The sequence below is a fragment of the Nelusetta ayraudi genome, unplaced genomic scaffold, assembly GCF_046127955.1.
Source record: "Nelusetta ayraudi isolate G7.1 ecotype Tasmania unplaced genomic scaffold, CSIRO-AGI_Nayr_v1 ptg000002l, whole genome shotgun sequence".
Lineage (NCBI taxonomy): Eukaryota > Metazoa > Chordata > Actinopteri > Tetraodontiformes > Monacanthidae > Nelusetta > Nelusetta ayraudi.
This window is the reverse complement of record NW_027466052.1, coordinates 7,087,133-7,115,000: the sequence shown is the minus strand read 5'-3', so window position 1 is coordinate 7,115,000 and position 27,868 is coordinate 7,087,133. Positions and strand designations below refer to the sequence as shown.

The window sequence follows — 27,868 nt, the reverse complement described above, 5'->3', positions numbered from 1 at the left end:
CCAAGCTGAGAGCGCTGTGGTGTGTGTGTGTGTGTGTGTGTGTGTGTGTGTGTGTGTGTGTGTGTGTGTGTGTGTGTGTGCGTGCGTGCGTGCACGCAGTATATGATCTGCTGCTTTGTGCGCCTCATCATCAATTGTTTTTCATCGTGTTTCATCATGGCACACGGGGAGCGCAGAAGACAGAGAACATTTTTAGAACTCCATCTGCAGACTGTGAGCAATTTTTTAGCCCTGGTTACGTCAATATGTGCAGACGTACAGCTGTTCGGAGCGTTGAAGAAAACAGAGACGGATACAGACGGCAGCAGCAGCAGCAGCGGCAGCAGCAGCAGCGGCAGCAGCAGCAGCGGCAGCAGCAGCAGCGGCAGCAGCGGTGGTGGGAGGGCGCTGAGGAGACTCAATCTTAATGATCAGTCGTGCATTTTGCACCATCTGTATCCTGAGAAAAATCTATTGATGGCACAGTGGCTCTGGTCAGATGGGCCGATAAATACAGTGCTGCTATGCAGGCAGAGAGCATCAGAATGTCCAGAGCACAGTGGGGGACATAAACGGTGCACAGATGTGGTAACAGGCCCAGCAGCCTTTCTAATGTATTAAAAGTGAAATCCAGAGCCTGCTGTGTTCGTGTGCGCTCTGTCCCCTGGTCAGATTAAACAGCTGTCTGTAATCCCACGGCGGGTGGGAGGAGACGTGCAGCCAGGAAGTGGCATTGATGTTCATGTCATGCTCTCTCACGTTCAAAGCAGGTTTAATTTACCTAATTATCTAATTGTATTCATTTGCACGTTGGCTTTTGATGATGATTAAAGTTGTAAGGCCTTATTGTGAATGGACCAATAAAGAAATAATCTATCTATCTATCTATCTATCTATCTATCTATCTAGCTAGCTAGCTAGCTAGCTAGCTGTCCTCCCCTAAAAAATTAGTGGGCAGTTCCTGACAACAACAAAATGAAAAATCCATGCAATAAAACTCCTCAAACCAGCCAGCAGCCGCCACCGTGGCAAACAAGAGAGGACCCAGTGTGGGAGCAGTGCCAGGTGTTTTAAGGTTTCCTCAGCATGGCAGAAAACAAAGAGCCTGTTTTCTGTTTGGTTGCCTGTACATACAGAGTCTCTCAATGCATTCTGTCTGACAACACGGGGACCAATGAACCGTGGCAACAAGAACTGACAAAATAAAGTAAAAACAGGACTGCATGTATACAGACAGACAGTTAGTTAGTTAGCTCATCCGCGGCGCTAGCGTCAAGGCACTCGGTTTTTCCTTTATTTATTTGCTCTTTAAATGGCTCCAAACTCCGGCGAAGCAGTTTGTTTGTGTGTTCGGGAGTGTTGAGAAGAGAATGACTGGGTCTATTTATGGCGGCAGGCAGCTTCAGTCTGCCTCGATCTACAACCTTGTGTGTGTGTTTATATTCAGAGCGCCTCACACGGGGCAAACAGCGGCATGCCCCTCGTGTTCTTGAAGATCACTGTGTCAATGGCCCTCGTGCAGCGCGCTGTGGAGTGGCACTCTTTAAATACAGACACCAGCTGTTGAACACATCAACATGAGCTCTCAGAAATAGGCTAGCACCGCACCGCAGCTCCGAGCCGAGCGAGGCAGGAGTTGGTGGAGGGGGGTGAAAAAAAAACAGATTTACACTTTGCTGGACTGAAGAGGCCACCCGTATGAAAAATAATGGAAAAGCGTGAGCAATACAAGGCAGGGAGATTGTGTTCAACACTTGTTTGTTTTACGTCCACTTCTTGGCTACTTTTGTAGGCGTAAGAAGTTTAATTAAAGTTCCATGAAATCATCGGGATCCACTTTCACTATTGCTTCTGCAAGAGAGGTCTAAACAGGTCTGGGAACGTGGCCACATGCAACACGAACAAACCTATTAATCAAGGACTTGTTTGCGGACACTCCCGTTTGAGTTACGTCAATTAGACGCAACACCAACCTGCCATTTATGTTGACATAGTTCTGACTCAGACACCCCCGTCCAGACAGATATTGTATTTCCTAATTGTACAGCGAAAATGAGGCAGTAGCTTCCTCTTTATGTGCACGTGATGATATGTCACAACAGGAAACTTCAGCTATTGACCTCTCTCTTTGTCTCTTTGTGTTGCGTAAGGAAGTTTTCATGTTAATTTTTTTTACATTTCATACTAAATGCATCATGAATTGTCCGACTGACATTTATTTCACTCTACAATTTGCGTCACATTAGCTTTATCGCTATATCTATTTTTTATTCTGCATTTGGAGATACACATACACATTTTGAGTATCACACAAACTGCCAAATGTGCATTGTTTGTGCACGTTTATTACAGTGTCGCCAGGTGCACGCATTCCCTATTAGACTACAAACAACACCACACCTCTCAGGTTGACATGAGAGAACCATCCACGTCCAGCAGCTGCTTGGACACACAGCCTGAAAGAGAGTTAACACATCCGCTGAGGCTCCATTGTTACTAGCGGAACCTCATTGTGCCAATACACAAGACTGAGAGACAAGGTCTTCTCACTTTCTTAAAGTGGGTAACACGGCCACCTTGTTGCATGTGTTCTCCTCGTCATCCATCCACCCATCCACCCATCCACCCATCCATCCATCCATCCATCCATCCATCCATCCCCTTCGTGCCACAGAGCCTGGCCTTGCCTTGTTTGGAGCTGGCAGGGTGTCTGGCTGAGGACAGCGGAGCTCCTGCTAGCAACGTGGAGCCCTGCTGAAAGCCAGTCCATCGTGATGGACAGCAGCAGATCCAGCTGCACTTGTCACTGGCTGTCAAGCTGGCTGTCTTGAGCGAGGCTGGACGAGATGGGACAGGCGGGGAGGAGTGTGTGTGTGTGTGTGTGTGTTTGTATCAGGGGGTGGGAGGTTAGTGCGGAGGGGCACTGATTGGGATGTCAGAGCTACTCCGAGTGGGAGGGAGAGAGAGGAGGGTGGGAGGATTGAGGGGAGGTGGGGGGGTTCAGTCAGCAGCAGCTGAACGAGTGAGCAGGTGTTACTGTATGTCTCCCAGGGCCACGAATCTGCAACAAGGGAGACACAATACAAGTTTGGATTCATTTCCAGTCCCCGCATTGATTTGTTTGTTTGGGCTTATTTTTTTAAATATTTTTTTTACGGGGCGTTTGGTTCAAAGAAACAATGGATGGCACCCAGGTGAAAATGTCAGCACTCCCCTTCTTTAAGCAGCTGTCTCCCACTTTGAAAGTCGGTTTTCTCTTTCTTTCTTTCTTCCCCCCCCCCCCCACCTGAGACAACCCACTCTGGAGCTGCATCCCAATAACCGTCTGCCTTTTCTCCCCTCCGCCGTTTTCTTCTCATTGCAGGTAGCAGAGTGCACAAGGTTGGCACGATGCCAGATTCACCTGCGGATGTGAAAACCCAGTCCACCCCACCCACCATGCCTCCTCCGCCCCCAGCCGTCAGCCAGTCAACCAATCGCAACGCGTCGTTCACCCCCACCACCAGTAAATCCAGTAAGTCCCTTTCAAAGAAATATTTCACCCCATTGGAAACGTGTGTCCAGCTTGCATTGCACTTATGCATAGCTTATGCACTAGCATAAATGTTCCATGCGAGGCAAACCATCCACCCTTCACCGATGCAACGGTCTATTTAGTCGTCATAGCAATGGAAGGGAGGCTGCTGCTGTCGAGGTTATTTTGCAAGCTGGTGCCGCTCTTGACCCGGAAGTTCTAGATGCTTTCGCTGCACCTTCGTCTGTACTTCATGCGGCTTTAACGCGAGATTTCAGATGCACAGTACACCTGATACTTAAGGTACCTTTCTTAATTTTCTTAACTGTGACAACACAAGCGGAAACACCACCTGCGAGCGCTTTTCAAGACGTTTTTCCCCCTCCTCACATAAACCGTGAGAGACACATACGCTTCCCTCGGGAGGAGGGGAATCCCGTCTCTTTGCTCTGGTGAACAAGTGGTGAAGCCGCTTGTGTGTCAGGTGTGTGTGTGTGTGTGTGTGTGTGTGTGTGCCCATGCCCGCGTACGCAAGTGTCTACGCGTGCGTGCATGTGTCCTGCGGTGCAGAGAATGCCCTTGCTTGAGCAGGACAAGTGTCTCCATGTGCGTGCGCGGCTGCGGCGCAGTGTGCGGGTCCGCGTTGTTTACCAGCTGGCCGCGGCGGTGGCGGCCCGTCCGGGTGGCGATGCGGTGTGTGTGTGTGTGCGCGCCGCTTTCTTCCCTATATAGCAATGACAGGCCGTGTTGTTTCACCTGTTGTGTCGGGCAGTCGGTAGCTCTCTCCTTGCACCCTCGCTCCAAAACCAGTACACGAGTGCCGCCTGTTCAGATCACATGGGTCAGTCCATATTTGCTCAGGCCCTCTACTGACCAAATAAACTGCATGAGTGCGAGTGGAAGTGTGTAGAAGTGGAGCGTAAATGTAAGTAATATAGAGGGTCGGGATATAGGGATGCGAGAAGTGCAAAAAACAGGCAATTAATTCAAGTGGCCGATCAGCAAAATATGTATAAATGTGTTTTGAAATAAATGATTTTGAAGTTCAGATGCTTTGACTGATTGCATGCGGAGTGGAGCACTGTCTACCAAGGCTCTCTCAAGCTCTATCGAAGCAAGTACTGTACACATGTCCGTTGGCTGACCATAAGCATTTATATTTACATGAAGAGCAGGTCCACCCGTCAGCAGGTGGCCACAGTGCACGTATCTGCTCAGCTACTTGTGATTTTTTTTTTTTAACCGGATGTTGCGCCACTGGCAACAGGAATTAACGTTAACATCGTTCGCTGCACTTTCTTTCCACCCACTGGGCGGACTTGAATCTCACACCACTGCTTTGCGGCAAAATGTTGTCAGAACTTGTGAGGAGCACCTTCAGAGACGCAACGCACATGACACCCCGATGAGTGACGGTGACAGCTGCGCTGTTTTGTGTTTTTTTTTTGTTTTTTTCTTTCTTCCCGACTTCTACTCCCTGATGTATGCACTGCCTCACCACGATGACATGCCCTGAATAATCTATTCTCAGGGATATTACAAACAGGGTGAGAGATCAAACCTGGCATGCCTCGTGTCCACATTATGTGGAATATGCCAGTGATTATAGGTCGAGTCTATTCTCAACCATAAAGCTGCAAATCTGCTCTCAGCTGGTGGACATGTGTAGCTCCGCATTTAGCCACACACCTGCTATTGGAATAAAAGTAACACAGGCCCTGCGACTATTTTTGGAACCTCTTTAACAAGTTCCTCTTATAGTGGTGTCCAAGAGGTTGAGGTGGAATACACTGATACAGGGGTAACAGATGATGGGTGGAGGCGGGGTCAAATGGTGGCACTTGCGAGACAGCTGAAGCTGCAGGCGCGCCCGGAGCGCACATGCACGCACGCAAAAAGACATGCGGACGTACGGACATACATGCACAACTGCAGTGAACAAACATTATTTATTGCATGCATATCACAATTGTGCACATTATTTCCCATGAATACAGTGCAAAACTTTATCATTTTTTTTTTCTTTGCTTGCCCTGATTTAGTTGGGATCCTGTCGAACCGCTGACCCCGAACTGTCGTGTTGTCCCCCGTCCTGTCTGTGTGTAGTGCTGAACGGAAGCAGCCACTCTCCTACTTCCCTGAACGGCGCTCCGTCCACTCCCAATGGCTTCAGCAACGGGCCGGCCATGTCGTCGACGGCTTCGCTTTCTAACCAGCAGCTCCCGCCAGCTTGCGGCGCCCGGCAGCTGTGCAAGCTGAAGCGCTTCCTGACAACGCTGCAGCAGTTCGGCAACGACATATCGCCGGAGATCGGAGAGCGGGTGCGCAGCCTCGTGCTGGGCCTTGTAGTAAGTTTCAAATTGTGCTCTTTCTTTTTTTTTTTTTTTTCTTACAGCTTTCCAACAGCGTAAAATGATCAAATGCCAGTGATGAAATTATTTACACCTGATCTTTTTTTTTGTTGCCAGAACTCCACGCTAACCATCGAAGAGTTCCACTCCAAACTACACGAGGCCACCAACTTCCCGCTGAGGCCGTTTGTCATTCCCTTCCTGAAGGTAACGCGCTTTTTGAAATGACTTTTCAATGAGCAGATTTGACAGCGACGCACTAAGTTGACAAGCTTAAAGAAACAACGCAGCGACTGCCCACACAGACAGTTTTGTGTGGGACTGATTTTGTGCTCACCTCGCACATTTATCTGCATTCAAGCGGACCCAGTTCAGAGAAAGGCAAGACAGGCAGGTGGTGAAACCCGGCGAATGAGTGCTATTCTTAAGGCTGTCGATGAGAAATCATGGGGTATTCTAGCTAATGTCTATTAAGAGTGGCATCTGTGTGTGTGTGTGTGTGTGTGTGTGTGTGTGTGTGTGTGTGTGAGCGTGAGCGCGCTTGTGAATGACCCCTTGGCGTACGACGAGCTTCCACCTCTGGGACGTTACAGCAACGCGTCTGTGTAACATCTGACCAGACATGAGAGTCATTTGACAGCGTGTTCACACACTGACGACCCACAGACACATGGAGGGAAAGAGGAAGATAGAGACTAGAGGGAGACCCAGGACAGAGAGACTGAGGGGGAGTGCGGGGGGGAAGAGAGAGAACATGGCAAACAACCAGCTGTCCAGTTGCTTGTCTGACCTCATCCCTTGTATTCCCAAAGACTAAACTGGTATTTTTGCAATTCCAGCCGATGGCTCTCTTCTTTCTCATGTGTTTTCACTTTTACACTCTTCAACAAACGGATGTTTTAATGTTTAGGCCACATCTTTCTTTCTGGCGCATCTATCTAGCTAACTAGCTATCTATCTGTTTAGCTATCTAGCTATCTATTTATCTGTCTATCTCTGTCTTATCTTCTCACCCTGCCAGGCAAACCTTCCCCTGCTGCAAAGAGAGCTGCTGCACTGCGCCAGACTCGCCAAGCAGACTCCAGCCCAGTATCTGGCCCAGCACGAGCAGCTTCTGCTGGACGCCAACGCCAGCTCGCCTCTGGACTCCTCCGAGATCATGCTGGAGATGAATGAGCACGGCAAGAGGAGGACCCCCGACAGGTACCGGCTCTCCGTTAAACAAGAGAAGGAAAAAAAAAAGCAAACAAACAAACAAAAAAAAAAAACCACACTGCGCAGTCCTTGAGGCGCATTAGCGGCAGCCAGCGTCACATGTGAATTATTCCCGAGTGTTAGAGAGTGCCAAGCGACTTGGTGGGAGTCTATAAATCCTCTGCGCGGGAGGCAGAAGTCTGGACAGCCCTGATGCCAAAGCTGTCTTCTGTCTGGGGAAGGATGAGATGCGAAGAGGGGAGGGGGGGCAAAAAATGTCGAGAAAGCTGGAGGCGGGCAGAGTGGGTGAAAGACAGTAGATGTCCTCAGAATAACCCAAAGAGCAGCGAGCCAGTTGTCCCTGATTCCTCCCTAAGCACTCGGCTTCATTCATCCGGCTCAGAAGGCGACACAAGAGAGAATTAACTGCCCCACCCCCCTCTTTTTTTGCTCTTCTTTCCAGCGAATCTGTTTTGATCACCTCTTTTGCTTCGTTCGCCCACATTTACCTCCTCTCCCTCGTCCCTTCCCTCCCTCCTTCCCTCCCTCCCTCCCCTCCGCCGGCCTGCCTGCCTGCCTGCCTGCCTGCCTGACCTGCAGGCCCCGGCAGCTGCCCATATGTCAGGGATGTGTGTCCAGATGGCCCACGTGCTGGCCGCAGCGCTCGGCACATCTTGCACATCGGAGGGGAGGACGCGGGGAGTCGGCTGGTGCCGGGGCCAGCCGTAGTGAAAAGGGGCCGGATGTGCAATCCCGCTGTAATCCCCACACCTCTGCCTCCCGACCTGTGGCTTATACAAAGCAGGCCGGCCGGACGGGCAGAGGCGCAGGGTGGAGGAGGGGATAAGGCCCGGCCGGGGGCCAGCTGTTCCTCTGATTTGTTAGATAATGCAGGCGGCGTGTACGCGTGCGTCGCCCGGCATCGGCGGACATACGCGGGGACAATTAAGGGCAGGCGACACACAAACGCACGCAGCAATGCACATCGTCTCCATGGATTCCCTGGATGGATCATAAAGAGCGAGTCCCCTCCTAGCGTCTGACTATTGCCATCCAGCTAAACAGATTAATATCAACACTCCCATTCAGAGTGTCCAGATGGCTGGAAAACGCAAGCCCCGCCCACACACAAACACACACACACACGCACACACACACGCACACTAGCTTAAAGTACACAGACACAAATGAGCGTCACTAAACATCTGCCAAACGCACAGCAGCCAGCCCATATTGCTCCTTAAGCGCTGGAGCAGAGTGGGAGGGACAGCGGAGAAATAGTTGCAATCTAAGAGTGGGGCTAAGGGATATTAAGATTAAGAGCTTGAGATACGGGGTGTACACTTGGACTTGGCTTGGCTCGGTGCATATGGCGTACAGCTGTGCAGAAGCTTTGCAGCGCCGCCGCCGCCGCCGCCGTCGCTGTAACTGAACAACAAGGATCTCACAGGACGGAGATTTGTCACTTGTTGTTTTGTTTTTGTTTTCTTCGTATTCTCGCCGGAGCAGCGATGATCTTTTCCTCAGGACTTCACAGCGCAGGTTAAGTCTAAATCGGTGGACGCTGGAAGCCTCGGCCGAGCTGCCATTCTTGGCTTGACGCGTTAGCGCGTGTTGCGCAGCAACCGTGTTGATTCAGATGTGTGGCGTTAGTTTTGATGCGCGTGCGATAAAATAAAGCCAATAGGAACTCGTGAAGCGTCTGACATGTTTTTGCAGCTGGCCCCCGTTTTGCTCCTTCATCCGGTCCAACTTTTAAGGAAATTTTATTTCCCGTTGGTTTGTGTTTTGCTATGTGATGAAGTGAGAAAACTGTCAATTTACATTGAGAACATGACTCATCATGTTCTGGTGAGGCCATCAATGGGCGAGCCACGGAAGGGAAATGTTAAATCTCATCTGTTGCACATCAAAGTGACTTACAGTGAAGAAAAAGTACTTCTTCCAACAGCTTTATCTTATTAAAATTACCCTTGTAGAGATTCAATCAAATTTGGGCCGCACAAACCGAGATATTTGGAGGTTTAATTCAGTAATACAGTCGCGCTGTGTTCCATATAATCAGATATAAGTTTATATTTCAAGTCCTTGGGTCAGATTTGTTACTGTATCCTTTAACTGGAAGATGCTTCTCAAGTCTGCTGCAATTGTATCTTCATTTTTAATCCACTTGTGTTCCTCCACTAATGTTTCAACCTGCTACCGTCTCCTCCGCCGTAGGACCAAAGACAGCTCAGACAGAGACGGACTGCACCCGGAGCACCTGGCTAAGAGACCTTGCACCATCAGCCCGAGTCAACGCTTCAGCCCCAGCACAGGACTCCCCGCTCACCCGCCTCCCAACGGCCTCTCTACGCACCCTCCCAACGGCCTCTCCCACCCCCCCAACCCGCAAATGGGACCTCAGCACTATCGCCTGGAAGACATGGCTATGGCGCACCAGTACAGAGACGTGTACCGACATAATGAACACCGCGACGGCCGAGACAGGCACCGGCAGACAGGTAGAGCAGCTGCGAAAGGCCCACGCTGTCAGATAAATCTATAGCGCTCGGAGGTCAGGACGGCAGGCTTGTGCATATGAAAGTGGGATGCATGTCAAGAACAAAGGCCAGTTGTCTGTCCTGTGCTATAATCCTTGTGGCACTGGTTCTATATAAAGACCACGGCCGTGCATGCCCATCTGCTGCAACTGCGCTCACCCATATATGCCTTCCTTATCCTTGCCCAAAATGAAGGACGCAAATTCTCAGCCAAACCGTCTCACCTAGAGGCGTGAAACTATGGCAGGGAAACTACTGCTATTCTGCTTTAAATTAAAAATCATGGGCGTCTTTGATCGCTGTTTGCGTTGTTCAGCGCGTCCCCAAGTGGACGAGCATTCAGGGAGATTGTTGCAAATTAAACACCCAACGTGTAAAATTCAAAGGCATTAAATAGAACCGAAGCACATGTTTTTAGTTTGACAAAGCCTCCAGAAGGAGATAAATGTTGTGTTTTCATTAGCGATTAATGACGATTTATAGAGATAAAAAATATATAGATATTTATACAGGTGTGAGAGAGAATTGGGACATTACAAAATACAGACCCAACATGTTATGTCAATGACATGTTACACACTGGGCCCTTTAAATGTTGATATAAAGCCTCAGTGTATGAAAGTTTTGTTTGAAGTGATAAAACTGATACAACGTTGAAGTTTAGAGGATGTGAACGAGACACTTCCAGCACTGAGTGTTGTGTACACAGTGCGTTCCAACGCATCTGACTAGGAGTGATGTTTGTGTGTTGTGTGTGTGTGTGTGTGTGTGTGTGTGTGTGTGTGTGTGTGTGTGTGTGTGTGTGTGTCCTCCAGCAGTGCACGGAGCCCGCCAGGAGGAGGTGATTGACCACCGTCTCACAGACCGGGAGTGGGCGGAGGAATGGAAGCACCTCGATAACGTACGTGTCGACGCGGTGGCCCCGTTACATACATCGCGCATCACTTGCTCATAAACATCCCCAAGAAGTGGTTTGCGGCCGGGGGCAAAATAAAAGAGGAAATAAAAACACAAGGCGAGAGAGGCGAGGCGCGTGGGAAGCAAAGTTAGTTTTATAGCCAAAGATGACGTGCCGGTGACAGTGACAGGAAGTGTTGGCGACAGCCTGCGTCCCGTCTGAGTTAGCAGCTGACGGACAGCTGACCCTCGGAGGTATGTGGCAGCGTGGTGAATTAACAACAGACAGGCACCTATCTGGCATCCTGCCACTCATCTCCCGACAAGGCAAAATCGGCGCGTTCTAGACACGGAGACGCGTATATGAACACACACACACACACACACACACAGGCGGGGACGCGCACGCACACACATGCAGACACGGGCTCCAGATGGAGCTCAGGACCCAGCAGAGAGCAGCTCCAGCTGGGGAGAGCAGCTGAGACAAGAAGCTGCAGTCATGGAGAGAAAGCGGCCCGGCCTGGACCCGTGCCAAATTAGAAACACTTCACTGAAATAAATACAGCGGACTCGGAGGGGAGGGGCGGGGTGCGGGGTTGAAAATGAATGGAAATAATGATATGGATTGAATGTCAAACATGCTAAACCTATTTAGCAGACCAGACTGGAGTGGAAAAAACAGGGCACGGGCGGAAAGAAAAGGCACAGCGCTCTTGACGGCGTGGTGGTGGTGTGGTGGGGGGCAGGGGGAGGGGGAGGAAGGAGAGGAAATCTGTTGAGTTGGCAGAGAACGGAGCAGACGGGTAGCAGGAATTGGCACAACATTTTTATCAGCAGCCCAGCTGTTATATTATCGTTGGTGTAATGCTCTTAAACACTGAAATTCACTGACGAGAACAGAAGACAGACACTCGGCTGCGAGACGTTTGCAGCTGCTTATTGCTGTGTAAAATAACTTTATATTGAGTGTTGTTGGGTTCCTTTTTTTTTTTTGCAATTCATTGCAATATTTTATTTCGAAGAAAAAAAAACAACTGGAAAGATTTGGACTGTTTTTTAGGGAGCGGCGAAGAGAATGTATTTTGTCGATTTGGCAGCTCATTCAGTCTGGTGGGAGCCTCCGAGAGCCTCAGTCATGTGTTAATAGGAAACCTGTTTCAAATCGGCGGCCCCACGTCACGGCTGCCTGCGCTGAAAGTCCTGCAATAGCCAATCAGAATCCGAGGCGTCGGCCGCTGGATGTTGCGCAAAGCATCTCCTCGGCCAACGCTTTCATCTCTCCTCACCTCTCCCCTCCGATCGCCTCTGAACGCTGTGAAAAAGCTGCCATTTAGGAATCATTCTGTCCTTTTGCATCGGTCCCCTTAAACCACAGGTGTCAATCTCTGGCCCGCGGGCCAAATTTGACCAGCAGTGGAATTATATTTGGCCCGCGAAGCAATGCAGATTCACTACTAGAGCTGGCCTGCAGATATTATACAGCACATGTACTGCTAATACTAATACTAATACAAATTGGGGTCCATATAAAAAGGTTCTAGCTGGAGGAAGATTTTTTTTTTTCAGTAAATGTCCATGTTGGCCCGCAACTTTGTCCAAGTTTTACATTTTGGCCCCACTGTGTGTTTGAGTTTGACGCCCCTGCCTCTCCGCAGCTCTTGAACTGCATCATGGACATGGTGGAGAAGACGCGGCGGTCTCTGACGGTGCTGCGCCGCTGCCAGGAGGCTGACCGCGAGGAGATGAACCACTGGATCCGGCGCTACAGCGACGTGGAGGAGATGAAAAAAGGTGGGAGCAACGGACAGCACTGCCTTCCTCCTCCTCCTCCTCCTCCTCCTCCTCTTCCTCCTCAAACTACTCACCACAGCTCGGCCTCCAACACAGCTAGCAGCAGCGAGTCGCTGCCCGTGGGAACTCCCTCGGCTGCTGAAAGGCAGACAGGCAGACAGACAGGTAGACAAACACACTCAGGGTTGCACTCACAGTGAGGTAGGGCCCATTTGAAAAATGCTAAGAAAAAAAAAAAAAAAAAAAAAAAAAATTTTGCAGGCAATCATATTTAATCATCTCAGCCCATGCTGAGGCAATGCAAATGCAAATTCCTGCTTCTTAACCACCTTGAATGCATCGTCCGCATGTGCCTTTTTTGTGTGTTTTTGTTTTCACGTGTTTGTTGTCGCTTCCAAAAATTCTTAGTTTGTTCTCCCCTCCCCGACAAGTTAGCGCCAGCTTTGAAGCTGCCACATATTATGAGTGTTGTGTCCCAAACTATATAAAAATTTGGACGTGGTGTGCGCACGTGAAGCTCAGTGTTGTGCACGTTGTGTTGCAGAGATCCACAGAGACTTCCTTCACAGGCCCCCGTCAGGGTACCTGCCAGAAGAAATCTGGAGAAAAGCCGGTAAGAGCCAAAACCCTCCCTTTTACTATCTTTACAAGTGGCCCGGCAAACAGTCGCCAGTATTTTTTTTGTTTTTCTTATTGTATTGTTTCATCGGGGCGTCCGCCAAGGCTACTGAGACAGAACAGAGGCCTTACGGCTGCATAGGTCTCATCAGTGCTGATAGCAGAGGCTTGCTCCGTGTCACGAGGGCTAAATGCCCACCATCTGTCACCACTATGAAAGGCCACTGCAGTTAAAACAGCAGTGAAAATGCAGTCACCTGGCCCGAGGCAGCAGCTGGAGGTCCCCCACCCTCTGACGTGCCAAGAAACTCTCTGTTAAATTGCTCTTACGCTCATTCTAGCCATCGCTATTGTCACCCGCCGGATTAAATCCAACCCAGATGTTTCGTGGCTACCTAATCCCCCATTCCGCGGTTTCACCCCCCAGGCTCTGTTTGTAGAAAAGGCAGGTGGACAAGTTGCATTTACATGGGCGCTTTTGAACGCTGCTTCTTCTTGTTCGTCGTTAGAGGCCATCGCCGGAGTCATCTGGCGCGCCTTGTCCCTTTTCCGCCCAGGTCCCAGCGCTATTATGTTGCCGTCACACTCCAGTACTCTGCGGAGGAAATACGCTGCTGCTGCTGCTGTTGGCAAAAATACTGTGCTGCATTTTCACCGGCGGAGGAGAAAAAAAGCTCTTTTAATTGTAGTTGTTTTTCATACAGGTACTACAAGCGTGCCGCTCTCCCCAGCACTAAAGCACCTCCAAAACAGGCAGGGTGAGTGATGTGTCTTACTCACCGTATCTCACCACATGTGTGCGTGTACATTGTGTGTGTGTGTGTGTGTGTGTGTGTGTGTGGGTGTGTGTGTGTGTGTGTGTGTGTGGGTGTGGGTGCTCTATCTAGGCAGTCCAGACAGTCGCAGGAAGCTGCAGAACCTCTCTCGCTTCAAATTTAAACCAGGCGCGTATTCGCCGGTTCGGGGTTCAGGTTGAGAGACGGCAGCGGTTTTGAAAAACAAGATCTGAAGTGTGAAAGCGCAGACGGAAATAACTCGTCCCGGGGACTTGCCAAAATCCCTGCGGAATTAAAACGTTAATATTGCTGCCCCCGTGTTTTCCATTAAGTGCTAATTGCCCCGGCATCTGCTATGCGGTCTCCTTGATAAGAATTAATTAAATTTGCAAACTAATCTTAGTGGTGCATGCATTAGGCCAGATAATTGAGAAGCTCGGGATAATGTAGATAGTGTTTGTAACGGAGAGGCAAAGGAGGAGGAGGGGGCAGGAGGAGGCAGGAGGGGGGGAATGAAAGGAAAAGAAAGGAGAATAAAATGAAATGAAGTGTGCAGACGTAGAGATTGCGTGAGGGGAAGCATTGAAACGTGCTCCTGAACGTGCCTGTGTGTGTGACAGGCCGACGGAATATCATGTTATTTAGTTTTTTTTTTCTTTTTTTCTCACATTTTTTTTTTTACCAGAATTGAATTGCATTCACACATGCACACACGATTTTCTCTTTTTGTGTACTTTGAATGGAGCGTAGCGACGGGGGAAAAGGTGACAGCTACGGTGACGAGTTTCTCTCTGAAATTCAGAAAACTGGAGGGAATAGCATCAGTCTCACCTCCTACTTTGGAGAGTCTGAATATATGTGTGTGGGTGTGTGTGTGTGTGTGTGTGTGTGTGTGTGTGCTCGCCTGACGCCCGGAGTAGGCGAGTCAGGATAGGGTGGGGGTGGGAGGGGGGGGTGTTTTAATCCTAAATGCCAGTATGTGAGATGGAGCATATTGCATACGATGTCAATATTAATCCCTGTTTCGTGACATCGCACTGAGTCTTTCTGTCTCTGCAAGGGTAGATAGGAATTATTATTATTGTTAGCGAATGAAAACGCCCCAATTATGTTGACTGTATATAACCAAAAGCAGCCATATGTGTTTTTATCATTCCATTACATAACAGCACAGTCCTTTTGAAATGTGACAGACGGGATCTGATGGAACAAATTTGGCCTTCAAAGGGGAGGTTTGTCTGTGATTTCAAGAGAAATGTGACGACTCTGCTGCAGGAATTCGTCAGTCGTCAAACTGCACAGCATTGGGATAGAAAGCAACCGCTAGAAAACAATGAAGGTTCTGTTTTTTGAAAGAAGCGGCAGTGGAAGATCGCAAAATGTGACCACCCCCAGGCCCATACCGGGATGGGACTTTCTATTGAAAAAAAAAAAAAAAAAAAACGCCATCTGGAAAAGAGTCCATGCACCTGCCTGTTGCAAAAAAATGAAAAAAAAAAATCCAAAAAAAAAGAAACACAGCCAGCCTCCTTACTGAAATAATTTCCGCTTATGTACAAAAGGCCCCATGATGGAACGTTGCAGAGTGGAGGCTAGATTTTAATTGCCGGGTAAATTATTCAGTCCCCACTGTGTCTGTCCTCACCCCAACAGTTCTGTTAAAATAGTTCTCATGAAAACATGACAGTCACTCAAACAGAGAGCCCCATGATGCCGGATGAATAACCTTCATGACGGAACATCTGCACTTGTCAGCGCTGGAAGTTATTGTGACCAGACTCCATTGAATTAATCATTAAAGTCAGGCTGTTCCCCTTTTTTTATTCGGGCAGAAGCGTTTAAATCTTGAATGATATACATCTGTTCGTCGAGACACAACAAGATGGCAGCTTAAAAGGCCTCAATAAAGAATGACAGAGCAGGAAGGGATGACTGTCACTCACTCACAGTCTCTCTCTCTCTCTCTCCAACAGAGGAGGCGGTGAACGAGGTGAAGCGACAGGCCATGTCGGAGCTGCAGAAGGCCGTGTCGGACGCCGAGAGGAAGGCTCACGAGATGATCTCGGCCGAGCGCTCCAAAATGGAGCGAGCCTTGGCCGAGGCCAAGAGACAAGCCTCCGAGGACGCACTAACAGTCATCAACCAGCAGGAGGACTCCAGCGAAGTGAGTACCGCAGCGTTTCTGCGCTAGCTTGGAAAAGTATGGATTGGATTTTATTATTCTATTTCTTGGTTTGAAGACTTTAAACAATGTACTGGGGAAACAATATTGTTTTTTCGGACAACTATCACAGGTTGTTTTTCTGAAATAGGAAACTAAGAAATTGTAAAAAATTAATAAACTGTTTCAGTGCACCAGACGCAGGCAGAAAAATTGCAGCTATGCAGCAAGTGCTTGCGTAAGAGAGCGTGAGACCCAGAAAACATACTCTCTAGGCAGATTGTCAAGCAAAGCCACAGTGGTCACAATCTTTTTACTTCAAGGTCACATCTAAAAGAAAACTTGCAGAGAAGTCTTGAAATCAGACTCTGACAACAATATAGAGTTTTAAAATCCCAAACGTGTAGCAAACCTCGCCGCTTCGCTGATGCATTGCAAAATGTTCTTTTTTTTGTCCTTTGCTCTGACAAGAAAGAGACTTATTTCTCTCGAACCACCCCCTCCCCACCCCACTGTCTCACCAGAGCTGCTGGAACTGCGGGAGGAAGGCCAGCGAGACGTGCAGCGGCTGCAACACGGCTCGCTACTGCGGCTCCTTCTGCCAGCACAAGGACTGGGAGAAGCACCACCACGTCTGCGGACAGGGCCTGCAGGGGATGCCGGGGGGCAGCAGCGTGCCCCTGGGCACGCCCTCCTCAACCTCCTCGGCCTCCTCCGGCGCGCCCCCCACCCACTCGGAGAGCGCCCCGCCGGGAGCGCTGTCCCTGGTGGGCCAGAGCAGTATTGCGGGCGGAGCCGGCGGTGGCGGCGGAAGCGTCTCCGCCAGTCCCAAGGAGAGCAGCTCCAGCAGTGCCTCTCGCTCCACCACCCCGGCCACCCCCGCCCTGCTGGACGCCACCTCCCGCTGACGCCCGGCCTCGGCCACCTCTCCTGCACACTGATGCGACGGTGCCCACACTCCACGCAAAACCAAACTGAGGAATCTCCATCGCACGCTGCTCCCTTCCCGCCCCCTGCCCCCCGTATCCCTAAACTCCTCTCAAATTCTTCTTACTACCTGAAAAAAGACTCTGTTTTTTAATCAATAATTCCCCCTGCCGCCCCCCCCCCCAAAAAAAAAAAATTCAATGACTGTCGTCGTAGACAAGGAGACAAAGGTTGAGGTGCGACAGCCTCGATAGGGAGCGGTGTAGAATGATTAGCGTTTGGAGTGGATTTCCCTTTAATTCAGCACCAATGATAGAACAGTACCCGGCCCTCACATGTGCACTACCAGTCTAACCAGTTCGCTGATGTGGCACTTTCACAGGAATATCCCAGTTGGAGACGGGAACGCAAAGCCTTTTTCCAAGCAGGCGACGGAAGGGTGCCACTAGTTCCTCAGAAACGCAGCTTAGTATTTATTATTACATGTTTCTTTCTGGCTTTAAAGGAAAAAATAAAGAAATGTCCAAATATTCTAAATGAAGACAAATAGTGACGGTGGTGATGCTGACGATGACGATAACTATAATAATAATAAATGAATTTTAAAACTGCTAACTACCTTGCTAGCGAGCCAAGAAAACCTACACCGGACTCACCTCTCTCACCATTGTGAACCCAAATGAAGTCAAAGATGAAAACAAAAAAAAAAAGAACGCGATCCAAACCTTTGTATTACACTGCCAAAGTGAGTAAGTAAGCGATAAGGAGAAGCACTCCTCTTTATAACCAAACGCAAAGCAACATCACCTCCTCAGCAGATAAGCCAGCCCTGAGAGGACGCGGCTGCGGAGAGGCTGCAGAGCTGGACTCCCAGATAGCGAGACGTAAACAAACAGACTGATTTAATTTGATCTGCAGCATCCTCCCGTAGCCTGGACTGAAATAGCGCGGCTCCTCAGAGATGGCCCAGACTAGTGATTATGGACGACGCTGTGAACTTATAGGAGAGAGACTTCAGTGAAACGGATAGAAACCCTGCCGCAGTGTGATTTTTTTTTTTCCCCCCTCTCTTTTTTTTATTGGAATGTTAACAGAGAGGACAATAAAGGAAGTGAAAAGGAAAAAGCTACACAGCCTGAACAGGAGATGAAGACTACACACTCGTGGCAACAGAGCCGCCAAAAAGACGGAGAGAAAAAAAGCAAACAAAACACAAAAACAAGCTTGAAAACGTTGCTGCTTCCAGCAAAGTTGTATTGGAAGATTGTAAGTTTTGTTTTTTTGTTTTCTGTTTTTTTTTTTTTTTTTTCCACAGCTCGGTGATGAGAAGCTGCTTCACGTAATTGCTGTTACCTTTTACATTTACGCCCAATGTTTCCAAAGCATGGCCAACAGCTGAAGGAGCCCACCCAAGGGCAGTGTAGATTCGGCTCTCCTCTCTATTTCTACCTCCCCTCACCCCCTGCGCCTCCCCCCTGCGTTGCCCTTCCACCTCCTCCACTAGCCTCTCTAGTCCGACCCCCCCACCCCCGCCTGCCCTAATTCCCCAGAGCCCAGAACCCAGCCTGCACTGGACAGAACCTCACAGCAGTCACGTGGGAAGGGTTCGAACCTGCTTGTAGATATTGTTCCTCTTTTCTCAGATTTCAATAGTCTCTTGTCACAGATGTCCATGTGTGCTGCCCTTGTGTATATCCGGAGATGAACGATGCTTTAGGTTTTTGTTACGTTTCTTTTTCTCTCCTTTGAGTTTGGGCTGAGCAGTAAAGTCGGAGCAAGTACACCCACTAAGGAGAGCAAGTCCCCCCATGACCTGTTTTTTTTTTTTTTTTTTTGCTTTGTTTGATTTGTTGTATCGATATCAAGGAAATGAAACCCCTCTTGTAGAATATTTTGTATTGCTCGCATTGTGAGACAGTGAGAGGTCGGAGGTGCAATATGAAGAGAATTCAGCTACTGAATGGAACCTCATCAACTGCCCATAGGGTGTTCATATAATATAGATACATATAAATATATTTAAAGTAACATCAGTAACTTAATGTGAATGTACATAGTATTTAAAGAGGTCCAAAAATGTGTTTGCCAAATAACAGAAACCTTTAAAGTTCATTGTCCAGAATACTTTTTTTTTTTTTTTTTTTTCTCATTCTCACACAAAATGTCGTCAACTTTTCTCTCAAATCAAAGTGTCATGTGAGCCGGAGTGGAGGAGACTTATGGAGAGGTGACAGGGACAAACTGATCAAAGGCGGATGGACACTACAGGACTTCGAGCATTTTACCCAGTCGTTCTTTTTGAGTTCAAATTTTATCTCACTATAAAAATTGGATGGATATTTAAAAGCGGCCCAGTTTCACTCTGTAGAATCAACACAAAGCAAAATTGGAAACAATCACATTTAACAGTGGCAGTTTATTTATTGGCATTGTCACAGTTGAAGGCCACAGTAGTTTTTTTTGTCTGTTTGTTTTCTTGCCTTGAGGATTGGGAATTAGTATGCAGCCAATGTCAGTGTTAAGCTAAGAGAAACCCGAAACCTAATATTAATATTCAGTCTCCAGAAAAGTGTCATTATTATTTATTTGATAGCTTGAATTTGAGTACAAGCTGCTGGTATTGGGAGAGTACTCTATTCTAACTCTAGACAGAAGGACTGTCTCCTTGAATATAACATATTTGAAGACCCTCCCATATGCACTATAAACAAAGCATTTCAAAATAAGTGCTTAGCATTAGCAGAACTCTTTAATGTGTGTTCAAGCCTTTATTCACAATAAAACATGTAGCGACCCTACCTAGAAGGCCTCAATAGGATTAGGACCAAAAATTTGAATAAGAAAAAGACGTTTTCGGGGGGTTTTTTGCTTTTGTTATGAGAACAGATGGACAAATCATGATTCAGACTAAATAAGCTGCGAGAAACTCTGCCTCTCTGAATTAGGTTGTGTTATATACCATGTTGACACAGTCTTTCCTTTTCCCACTGACATCCAATTCCTTCACCTTGTTTTTTTTTCTCGGTCACAGAGAACTCTGTGAAACTCTGTGTAACTCCTCTCACACTTGCTACCTCCTGTGACCATACAGCTAACCACCAGGAGAGGTTGACCTGGATTTTGAAAAGCTGGGCTAAGAGCAGATATGGACGCGCACATCAAAAAAAAAAAACAAGCACGCAGATCAGGAGGAAACTTAAGCTTAAAGGAACTGCCATTAGTCATCGGTACCATTGTTCTTAACAGACCTCACCTTTAAAGTCATACTTCATTTACCAAATGATTCTGTTTAAGTTTAAAAAATAAATAAAAAGTTAAAAAAAATAAAATAAAAATAGTTCATGATATCCCATTTGCTGTCCCAAACCAATTAAAGCAAAAACCAAAGTACTCCTGCATGGCTTAGAGTGGGTTTTGATACAGTGTGTATTGACAGAGAAGAAACAAAGGGAAGTTTGATCTTCACTCCCATGGGTTTACCAAAGTGTCAGAAATACAAAATTCAGGGCACAAAAGAGCAGCATGTTCCGTGAAACAGCAGAGTTTTAAAATGTGCTGGATTCCTGTTTAAGCAATCAAAGCGCTTGTTGTCTACAGATTGACTGGTGCTTCTGTTTAAATAACAGGAGCTTCTCTTTGGAATCGCTGACTGATTGCATGTGTTTGCAATTGCTAAAGCCCTGCAGAGATAAAATGAATTCATGGTGGGGGGTTAACTCAGTGTGTGTGTGTGTGTGGGTGCGCAAGCGTGCGTGTGTTTTAAATAATCAAGAAAAAAAAACTTTTGTTTATGTCTCTGTACAAACTACTTGAAACCTTCAGAGCTTTAATGACACATCCTAGGCAGATTATTGTGGCATATCTGCCACAGCTTTGTGCAGTAAAATATCATCCCGAAGGAAAATCAGCATCATATAACACTGCAATGCCAGTTCCATTCATCCCTGAGTGCTTGGTGTGTGCCTCCATGTCTGCGATTAAGCCCTCTAATAAACTAAACAAGCCAAACACAATAGACCTGAAATAAAAATGACCAAAATGCTACCAGAAGCTACGTTTCACTTTGGTTGAAGTTTTATGAGTTATTTCCCAGCATCATTAAGCTTTTTCTTTTTCTTTTGTTTTCCGTTTGCTTCACTCCGATGAAAGTCAAAGCTGTCGAGCTCTGTTGTACTCCTGCAATGTCAACATCAAAAGAGGATATTATTAATGTCCAGCTGGTTGTGAGCTTCATGAAGCCATGTATCAAAAGAAATCTATGTCAAGGTATCGTAGGCTACATTTTTTTCTCTTGGATCATTGTTGATTAGTGCATGAAGGCTCTACTAATGTGGACACTATCTGGGCAAAACATAGGCTGAGAAGAGACATTTAAGCAGGCTGGCATTTGTCTCGTCCCACCCCGACCGCTTAACTCTACCGTCGAAGTTTCAAGGCTCGTCTGATGTGTTGGTGACATGTCCTACCTGTGAAACAGGCACTGAACAAGAGATACAGATGAAAACTCAAGTGGCAAACAGTGGATAGAGCACTTGTCCTCCCAAAAGCCATCTCTCAGGATGGTCCTGAGTTTACCTTTACATGAAATGGAAAAAAAAGGTTTTATATGTGTAGGGAAGCATTCTTTACTGTACTGTGCAATACATTATTACAGAAAAAGAGATGTTTCTGTAGGACAGTTTGGCGTTTTGAAGATTTTTCTCCTTTTGTTTTTCGCTCCCTCTTCAAAAGGTCCTGTTGCCGTTTTTAGATGAAGTTAACTGTGCCAGAAGAATTGAATTCTGATTTGTATTTATTTCTTGCATGCTTTTCTCTCTGTTGCTAATACCGCTCTTTTACTGTTCGCTCTGTTGGATGTGTGAAGCTGTAAAACATTCTAATTCAGGTTATTGTCTGTGTTGAACAACGTAACTGTGTAATTAAAACATGAAATGAATATTCAGCACTCCTGTTGCTTTTCTTCAATCACACTCGGCATAGTCAGAGACAAAGAGGAAATCTGCTCATTCTTCTCATCATTATGACACAAAGTTGTTATTTTAACTTTATAAACCATATAATTGCATGCACACTGAGATGGAGTAAATAAGTAGTGTCATAATAATAAAACTGTAAAACATATCTTTTTCTAAAACGTAAAGAAAAAAACAACATCATTGCACCAAGTGCCACTCTTTCGACATGTCTGAAATAATACGACCAGTTTACGTCCTTTACACTGTGCACTCATTAAATCAGTGTTTCATGCAATGATTATATTTAATGACTACTTAAAAAAAAAAAAATTCCACGGGCTAATAATACATTTAAAAATAAAATCGCAACAATAAACCTTTTTTATGCATAACAACATCCTTCAATGAACGTCCTGTCCTGATTGACACCCCGATTTTGTATTTTTTTCACGGGCCAAACATAATGACACTGCAGGCCAAAAAATTGGCCCACAGGCCAGAGTTTGACACCTTTGTCATACAGGGTCTTTCTGTGTGGTGCTCCTTTATTCTAAAGACGTGTTTGTTCAGGGTGTGAGTTGAGAACTCTAAAGTGTCCATAGCAGTGAGTATGAATGGTTATATTTGCCACAAGAATGATGTGACTTGTCCAGAATGTACCCCACCTTCACCCCAAGACAGGACGGGCTCCAACAGCCCTGTGGTAAGAAAAGATTTAATAATAATAATAATAATAATAATAATAATAATAATAATAATAATAATAATAATAATAATAATAATAAAATAAATAAAAATGAATGAGTGGAAATAGAGAATCATTTTAGTTTAGCTTTTAGTTGACAGAGTGGCCTACGGTATATCATTTCCTTATAAAAATGAATTTGTGTTGGAAAGTAATATATAGATAAAAGCATGGTTCTGATAATTTGTGCATGTGAATTTAGGCTCAGAGATGTACTGCGTAATGGACAAGTATGAGTGGGCAAGTGTAAGGCGTAAAACTTGTAGGATTAACAATAAGATTAATGCTAAGAAATAGGATTGAGAATCATCTGTGTGTTGCAGAAGGTTTAATGTTTAAAACCCCTACGACATCCCAGTTACGTTCCCACGGGTTTGTTTGGGTTATCAGTCTCGGAGGTCGGGTGCTGGTCCAGTGGCGAGCACGGTGACGGCAACCCGGAAACAGAGGCGCCGTTGTTGATACGCCACTGGAAAGTGAACGCCTCCTCCAGAGGCTCGCGCCCCCTCGCGCTGCTGTCAATCAACAGCGTGCGTCCTTATGGTCTCGCTCACAGGTGATATCCATTAACATAGCTCATATGTCATCAGGTGCTGCGTCTGCGCACCCATCACATTTCTGCTGACTTTGAAAGATAATCTGCTGTTCCGGTTTTCCGGGGCTGTGTGTGTGGTTTTTTTTATTAGGCAAGCTGCGATCGGCTTTGCAGATGCCATGTTTGAGCAGTGAGCATGGAGGAAAATCATCTGGAATACGGCTACCTAGAGGGCGAGTCCATCGGGGGGCATTTTGCCGAAGACCCGGTGGGTGTCACGGTGTTGTATATTTTGTGGCCAACGCACGGAGAGGGGGGAAAAAAGAGGGTGTCGTCACGTTTTTGCTTTGTGCGCACGTCAGTAGCGCGAGCGAAAAGGCGACCGTCACATCGGCTAGCGCCAGCAGCGCCAGCAGCAGCTACGTTGTTGTAGCATAGCCGTGTAGCCGGCTGCTACTCGTAGCGACACAACACAGCTAAATTGTGCTTTAACATGCCGGCTGATGCGCTCAGCATGAAACCACCGAGATGTACTTTACCCTAAATAAGCGCATGGTGTGTCTAACCATGGATGTGTCTCGCTTGTGTTTTGTTTCGGGTCAACGTTTTCATTGCACGGGTGCTACATGGACGAAATGTGTGGCATGTACTAGCTAGTGTGAATGGTAGTTTCGTGTTCTATTTTAAAACTAACTTCCCACGTAAATGTTTTTGTAAGTCATAGAATTCCAAACCAACTAATGATTGTATCCCCATTTATTGTTTATCGATATAGTAAGCTAACTTGCTAAACACGCAAACTCCAAAGCATAGCTACCAGTGCCCCATCCGACACACTGCCTGATGTGAACGTCTCCAAAGAGTAGATGTGATGGATTTAGGTGGAGATGACGGCAGCAACCATCTTGCTATGCATTGAGTTTATACCGTCTTCTTGCACAAACTGATTTTGGAATAATCTTGAAATGTGTAGTTGCTGTTTCATATGGTGTAATACTGTTCCAACCATGATTATCGTTTGCGTGTCTGTCTGTTTTCTTAAAAAAAAAAAAATCAGGAGCTGACGGCCATTAAGGCCAGGGTTCTGGAGATGGAAGAGGAGTCAGAAAGACTGAAGGAGGAGGAGAGGTGTGACGCAGGGGACATGCAACTCTTGGCTACCAGTCCTCGCCCCGGTGAGACAACCTGCCGTCCAGGTTTCAGTATTTCAGCGCTAGCATGATGGTGTTTTTGCAGCCAGGTGTATGGCATGGACACCTGGGGGCATGTGTAAGGTAGCATTAGTCACCCCCCATCTGGATAACACCTGTGTCCCATGTGCCTCATCACGGCCCAATGAAACGAGGCAGCAACTTTCGGAGAAACAGAAGGGTCCTCCTTGCTGCCCCCAGTATTTCCCCCCCCCTGCGTCTGTGCTGCCCCTCTATTAAACAAAGATCAGAAGTAACCAGATGTTGAGATATGTGCTATGAAAAGAGATTCCATACCCATACTGGGTATTTTCCCCAACACAAATTGACCCCCGTGCACAAATTGGTACATTCTATGTATTGCAACAGCAGCACGTACAGTATTTCCTGAGGTATTTGTTTCCTTCACAGGGCCCTTCTACAACATGACTCCTGAGGAGAGGATAGATGCAGACCACAGATCGGTCTATGTAGGAAATGTAAGCCTCGTTTGTCCTCTGCAGCCTGTAGATGTTTGTTCTTTTTCTTCATACACCTCTGATCTGATGAAATTCTTGAAAATCCCAGGTAGACTATGGTGCTACTGCAGATGAACTGGAGATCCATTTCAATGGCTGCGGCCCTGTTAACAGAGTCACTATCCTGTGTGACAGGTTCTCCGGTCATCCCAAGGGGTGGGTTCAACCACGTACCAATTAATTTTGGAGTGCAACTGTATTCATTGTTATTTAATTGTTGTTCTTGTCTTCCCGCCTTGCTTTTTGACTTTAGCTTTGCTTACATTGAATTTTCCGATCGAGACTCTGTGACAAGTGCCATTGGATTACATGAGACTTTGTTCAGAGGAAGAGTCCTTAAGGTGAGCTGATAGTATCTACTCCCCCGCCAACAGCTACTGATTTTTATTGCAGGATATGTTTAAAGGGAGTTTTGTATTGAGTTCATGTAATGACGCGTTGTCTGATGAGTCATTATTACACGCTTTGCTGAATTGAAAAAATTGTCATTTGGTTCCGTGCTCTGTAGACTGACTGCCTCAGCAAAAGTGAATCAAAGTCAGAACCTGTGTGCGATACTCCTAGAAAGGCTCATCAATCATTGCCAACAGTGAATTAACTGCCATGATTTATTTTCGTTGGTTTGCAGGTGATGCCCAAGAGGACCAACATGCCGGGTATCAGCACCACAGACAGAGGGGGACACAGAGGCGGCCACTCAAGAGGCAGAGGGCGTGGTTACCGCCCTCCACGCTACCAGAACAGCTCTCGAGGAAGGTTCCGGTATCAGGCAACCCGGCCACAACATCAGACTCCTCACCCGTACTACGGAGGCCCATCAGTTGGAAAGAGACAGTGGGGACACATGGAATACCATGAACAACCTAAACGTTACCCATGTCTTCTGCTGATCACTCCGCCGTCAGAGGAGTTGGGCCCAGGAGCTAGTGGACAGCACTACGCTCAACAGCGTTAGCAGCAGTCACACAACAGTGGGCGAGTAGAACTGATCTTTTTAAAGAAGTGTTTTGCTGAGAGTGTCACGTGGGAGCTAAAGTGTATTTGCATCCACTCATCAGCACTTCATATAGATGGGTTTGAAATGAAGACTGGGCTCTGATGTTTGACTTTTGGTTCATGTTGTGAATGCATGGGACGGTCCTCATTGTGTTGTTTGCATCCTTTAGCTCATTTAAAACAAAAACAAAAAAAATCAATGTGAATGTATTGTGTTGCTGCCTGCGATGTTGTGTTTAAATCTTTGTTTAACTTAAGTTTTTTTCTATGTAAGTGAATAAATATAACATTGACCCTGTATTTGATTTGGAGTAAAATGACAAATACATTTGTTGGCTTCAGCATTTGAGTTTTATTAACATTTAAACAGACGTGTAAAGAGACAAAAAGGGAATATAGGGAGTTCTGTACAGTGGAGATTTGAAAAAGTGGTCGATGGGACATCAGCCAGTTTGAACCATCATTGCAGAAACGATCCCGTCAAAGGCCCTGAAGAAAACAAGGGTTAATTCTTTTTTTGTCTTGGGTACGAGGGACGTCAGTATTAAAAAAAAAAAAAAAAAAAAAAAAAACTCACCTCGATTTAATGGGGTCCCCAGGATTGTGGAAAGGGTTGCACATGACATCCGTAAAAGAATTGTGTAATTTTCTGAACATCTGAAAAAAATAAATGTAACGGTTGAATTATAAAAAAAATATGTTTCATTGAATTGTAAAATATATATGTATATATCAAATGGCATTTGCAGAATAAGAACTGGGTAAATTGTTTACTTATATTTATAGCAACTGAAGTTATTTAAAAACCAGTGGCTGCTTTGAAAATTTTAATTACTCGATAAACAGCAATGTTTTTTGGGTTGTGTTTGGATCTGATTGGACATACAATTTATTAATGCTCTACTCACACTTCTGATTTCATTGTCCCGCAATGATGTGTTGGAAGAGTCCACAACAATAACAAATTTCACCTTGGAATTGGTTACATATCCGTATCTAGTTAATGAATTAAGGATTTTGAATTTGTGAATTTCAAAAAAGGCAAAAACCCTTGCACATCTATTGACACGGCCGGTGTGTCAGAAGCTGACAAAGTCCAAACTGACAAAAAAGAATTCCCGCACACGTGGCCAACTTGCAAACGTTTCGGTCATAGACCTTTCTCAAGCTTGCAAAAGTTTGCAAGTTGGCCATGTGTGCGGGAATCCTTTTTTTGTGAATTTGTGAATTTGAAGTCAGTCCATTTTCTGTAAACAGGTATGTCTAAACAATATAATAAGAATCACAAAAATAATCTAAAGCTTGGGATGTGACAATCAGTGTGACATTAAAATTACTACAACTATTAGGCTAATATTTTGTGACACTTGATTTGATTTTCATGAATTTCAAGCAATATAAACAAGCACTACTTTTTGATTTCAATTACAGAGAAAAAAAACAACAACTATTTCATGGTGTTCTGTGCATTTAGATGCAATGACTTAAATTACAACTTAATCCTTGGAGCAGATGTATCTGTATAGTAGATGTATGTAGCCTCCTTGTCTAGAGGGCTAACTTTACGCAGAAGGATACACTTTGTAGTCTTCAGTGGGGTAAAGTAAGCCCAGGTACAGCTCTCTCTGGTCTCCAAGAGACTTTCCCACCGCTGAGATCTTTTCCTCCACTACATCTAGAGAGGTGTGCACCGTGTAGTGGAACTTCAGCTCATTCTGAGTGGCAATGCTGCGGATGTACAGCGGGTAGTTCTGAGGAAGCAAAACACGTAAAAACAAAGACGATCACTGAATGATCGACCAGCACGAATAATTTGTAACGATGAGGGGAGAGTGACAGAGGCAAGCCAGTAGCGATGCTAATGTTGTTAGCTGTAGCTCCGTTTTGGTTTCTAAAACGCTTAAACGATGAATAGCCACTTCGAAAAGGGACGAGATTTGACTACACAGCAAGTAAAACCGTACGTTAGCGTTTTATTAACTGCAGGTTGTTGGGAGACAAACAAAAATGGGTGTTACAAAGTAGAAACCTTTACCTCTTTAGCGATGACAGCTATACACACCGCCATGTTGGCATCCGGTCCGAACTGTCACGTGACGCTCACTTGCTGCATTTACTAAACCTCGGGGAAATGAGCACCCACGAGTCTCCAGGTTTCAAAATGTTAACATTTTA

General features: G+C 46.3%; 3 protein-coding genes across 7 annotated transcripts in view; 2 read left to right on the top strand and 1 right to left on the bottom strand.

Moving 5' to 3' along the window:
* The window catches only part of cbfa2t3 (CBFA2/RUNX1 partner transcriptional co-repressor 3), a 40,634-nt gene extending 20,545 nt beyond the window's left edge, over nt 1-20,089 (top strand). The window contains exons 2-12 of one of the 4 annotated variants that reach the window (XM_076020856.1): nt 3,348-3,493; nt 5,600-5,841; nt 5,962-6,051; nt 6,866-7,047; nt 9,259-9,542; nt 10,400-10,482; nt 12,137-12,437; nt 12,817-12,885; nt 13,595-13,648; nt 15,640-15,830; nt 16,352-20,089. In XM_076020856.1, the coding sequence (XP_075876971.1) occupies nt 3,348-3,493; nt 5,600-5,841; nt 5,962-6,051; nt 6,866-7,047; nt 9,259-9,542; nt 10,400-10,482; nt 12,137-12,437; nt 12,817-12,885; nt 13,595-13,648; nt 15,640-15,830; nt 16,352-16,735 (2,026 nt within the window). In that variant the 3' untranslated portion in view covers nt 16,736-20,089. Of the gene's footprint in view, nt 1-3,343; nt 3,494-5,599; nt 5,842-5,961; nt 6,052-6,865; nt 7,048-9,258; nt 9,543-10,396; nt 10,483-12,136; nt 12,438-12,816; nt 12,886-13,594; nt 13,649-15,639; nt 15,831-16,351 lie in introns of all 4 variants that reach the window. The other 3 variants (XM_076020847.1, XM_076020874.1, XM_076020865.1) reach the window with 3 other exon arrangements.
* A 2,775-nt stretch (nt 20,090-22,864) lies between these two features.
* pabpn1l (PABPN1 like, cytoplasmic) lies at nt 22,865-26,021 on the top strand. 2 transcript variants are annotated; one of them, XM_076021055.1, is made up of 7 exons: nt 22,865-23,010; nt 23,141-23,257; nt 24,047-24,164; nt 24,591-24,658; nt 24,747-24,853; nt 24,951-25,038; nt 25,326-26,021. In XM_076021055.1, the coding sequence occupies exons 2-7, from the start codon at nt 23,186-23,188 to the stop codon at nt 25,650-25,652; spliced, it is 780 nt and encodes a 259-aa protein (XP_075877170.1). In that variant the 5' UTR covers nt 22,865-23,010; nt 23,141-23,185; the 3' UTR covers nt 25,653-26,021. The 2 variants fall into 2 exon arrangements, with proteins under 2 accessions (XP_075877170.1, XP_075877179.1); XM_076021064.1 differs by lacking the exons at nt 22,865-23,010; nt 23,141-23,257 and adding an exon at nt 23,280-23,654.
* trappc2l (trafficking protein particle complex subunit 2L) lies at nt 26,022-27,844 on the bottom strand. Its single transcript, XM_076021160.1, has 5 exons — nt 27,729-27,844; nt 27,272-27,444; nt 26,602-26,689; nt 26,271-26,350; nt 26,022-26,182 (listed from the first exon to the last, which is right to left on the bottom strand). Exons 1-5 carry the CDS (start codon nt 27,759-27,761, stop codon nt 26,137-26,139), a joined length of 420 nt encoding a protein of 139 aa, XP_075877275.1. The 5' UTR covers nt 27,762-27,844; the 3' UTR covers nt 26,022-26,136.
* Between the last annotated feature and the right edge of the window lie 24 nt (nt 27,845-27,868).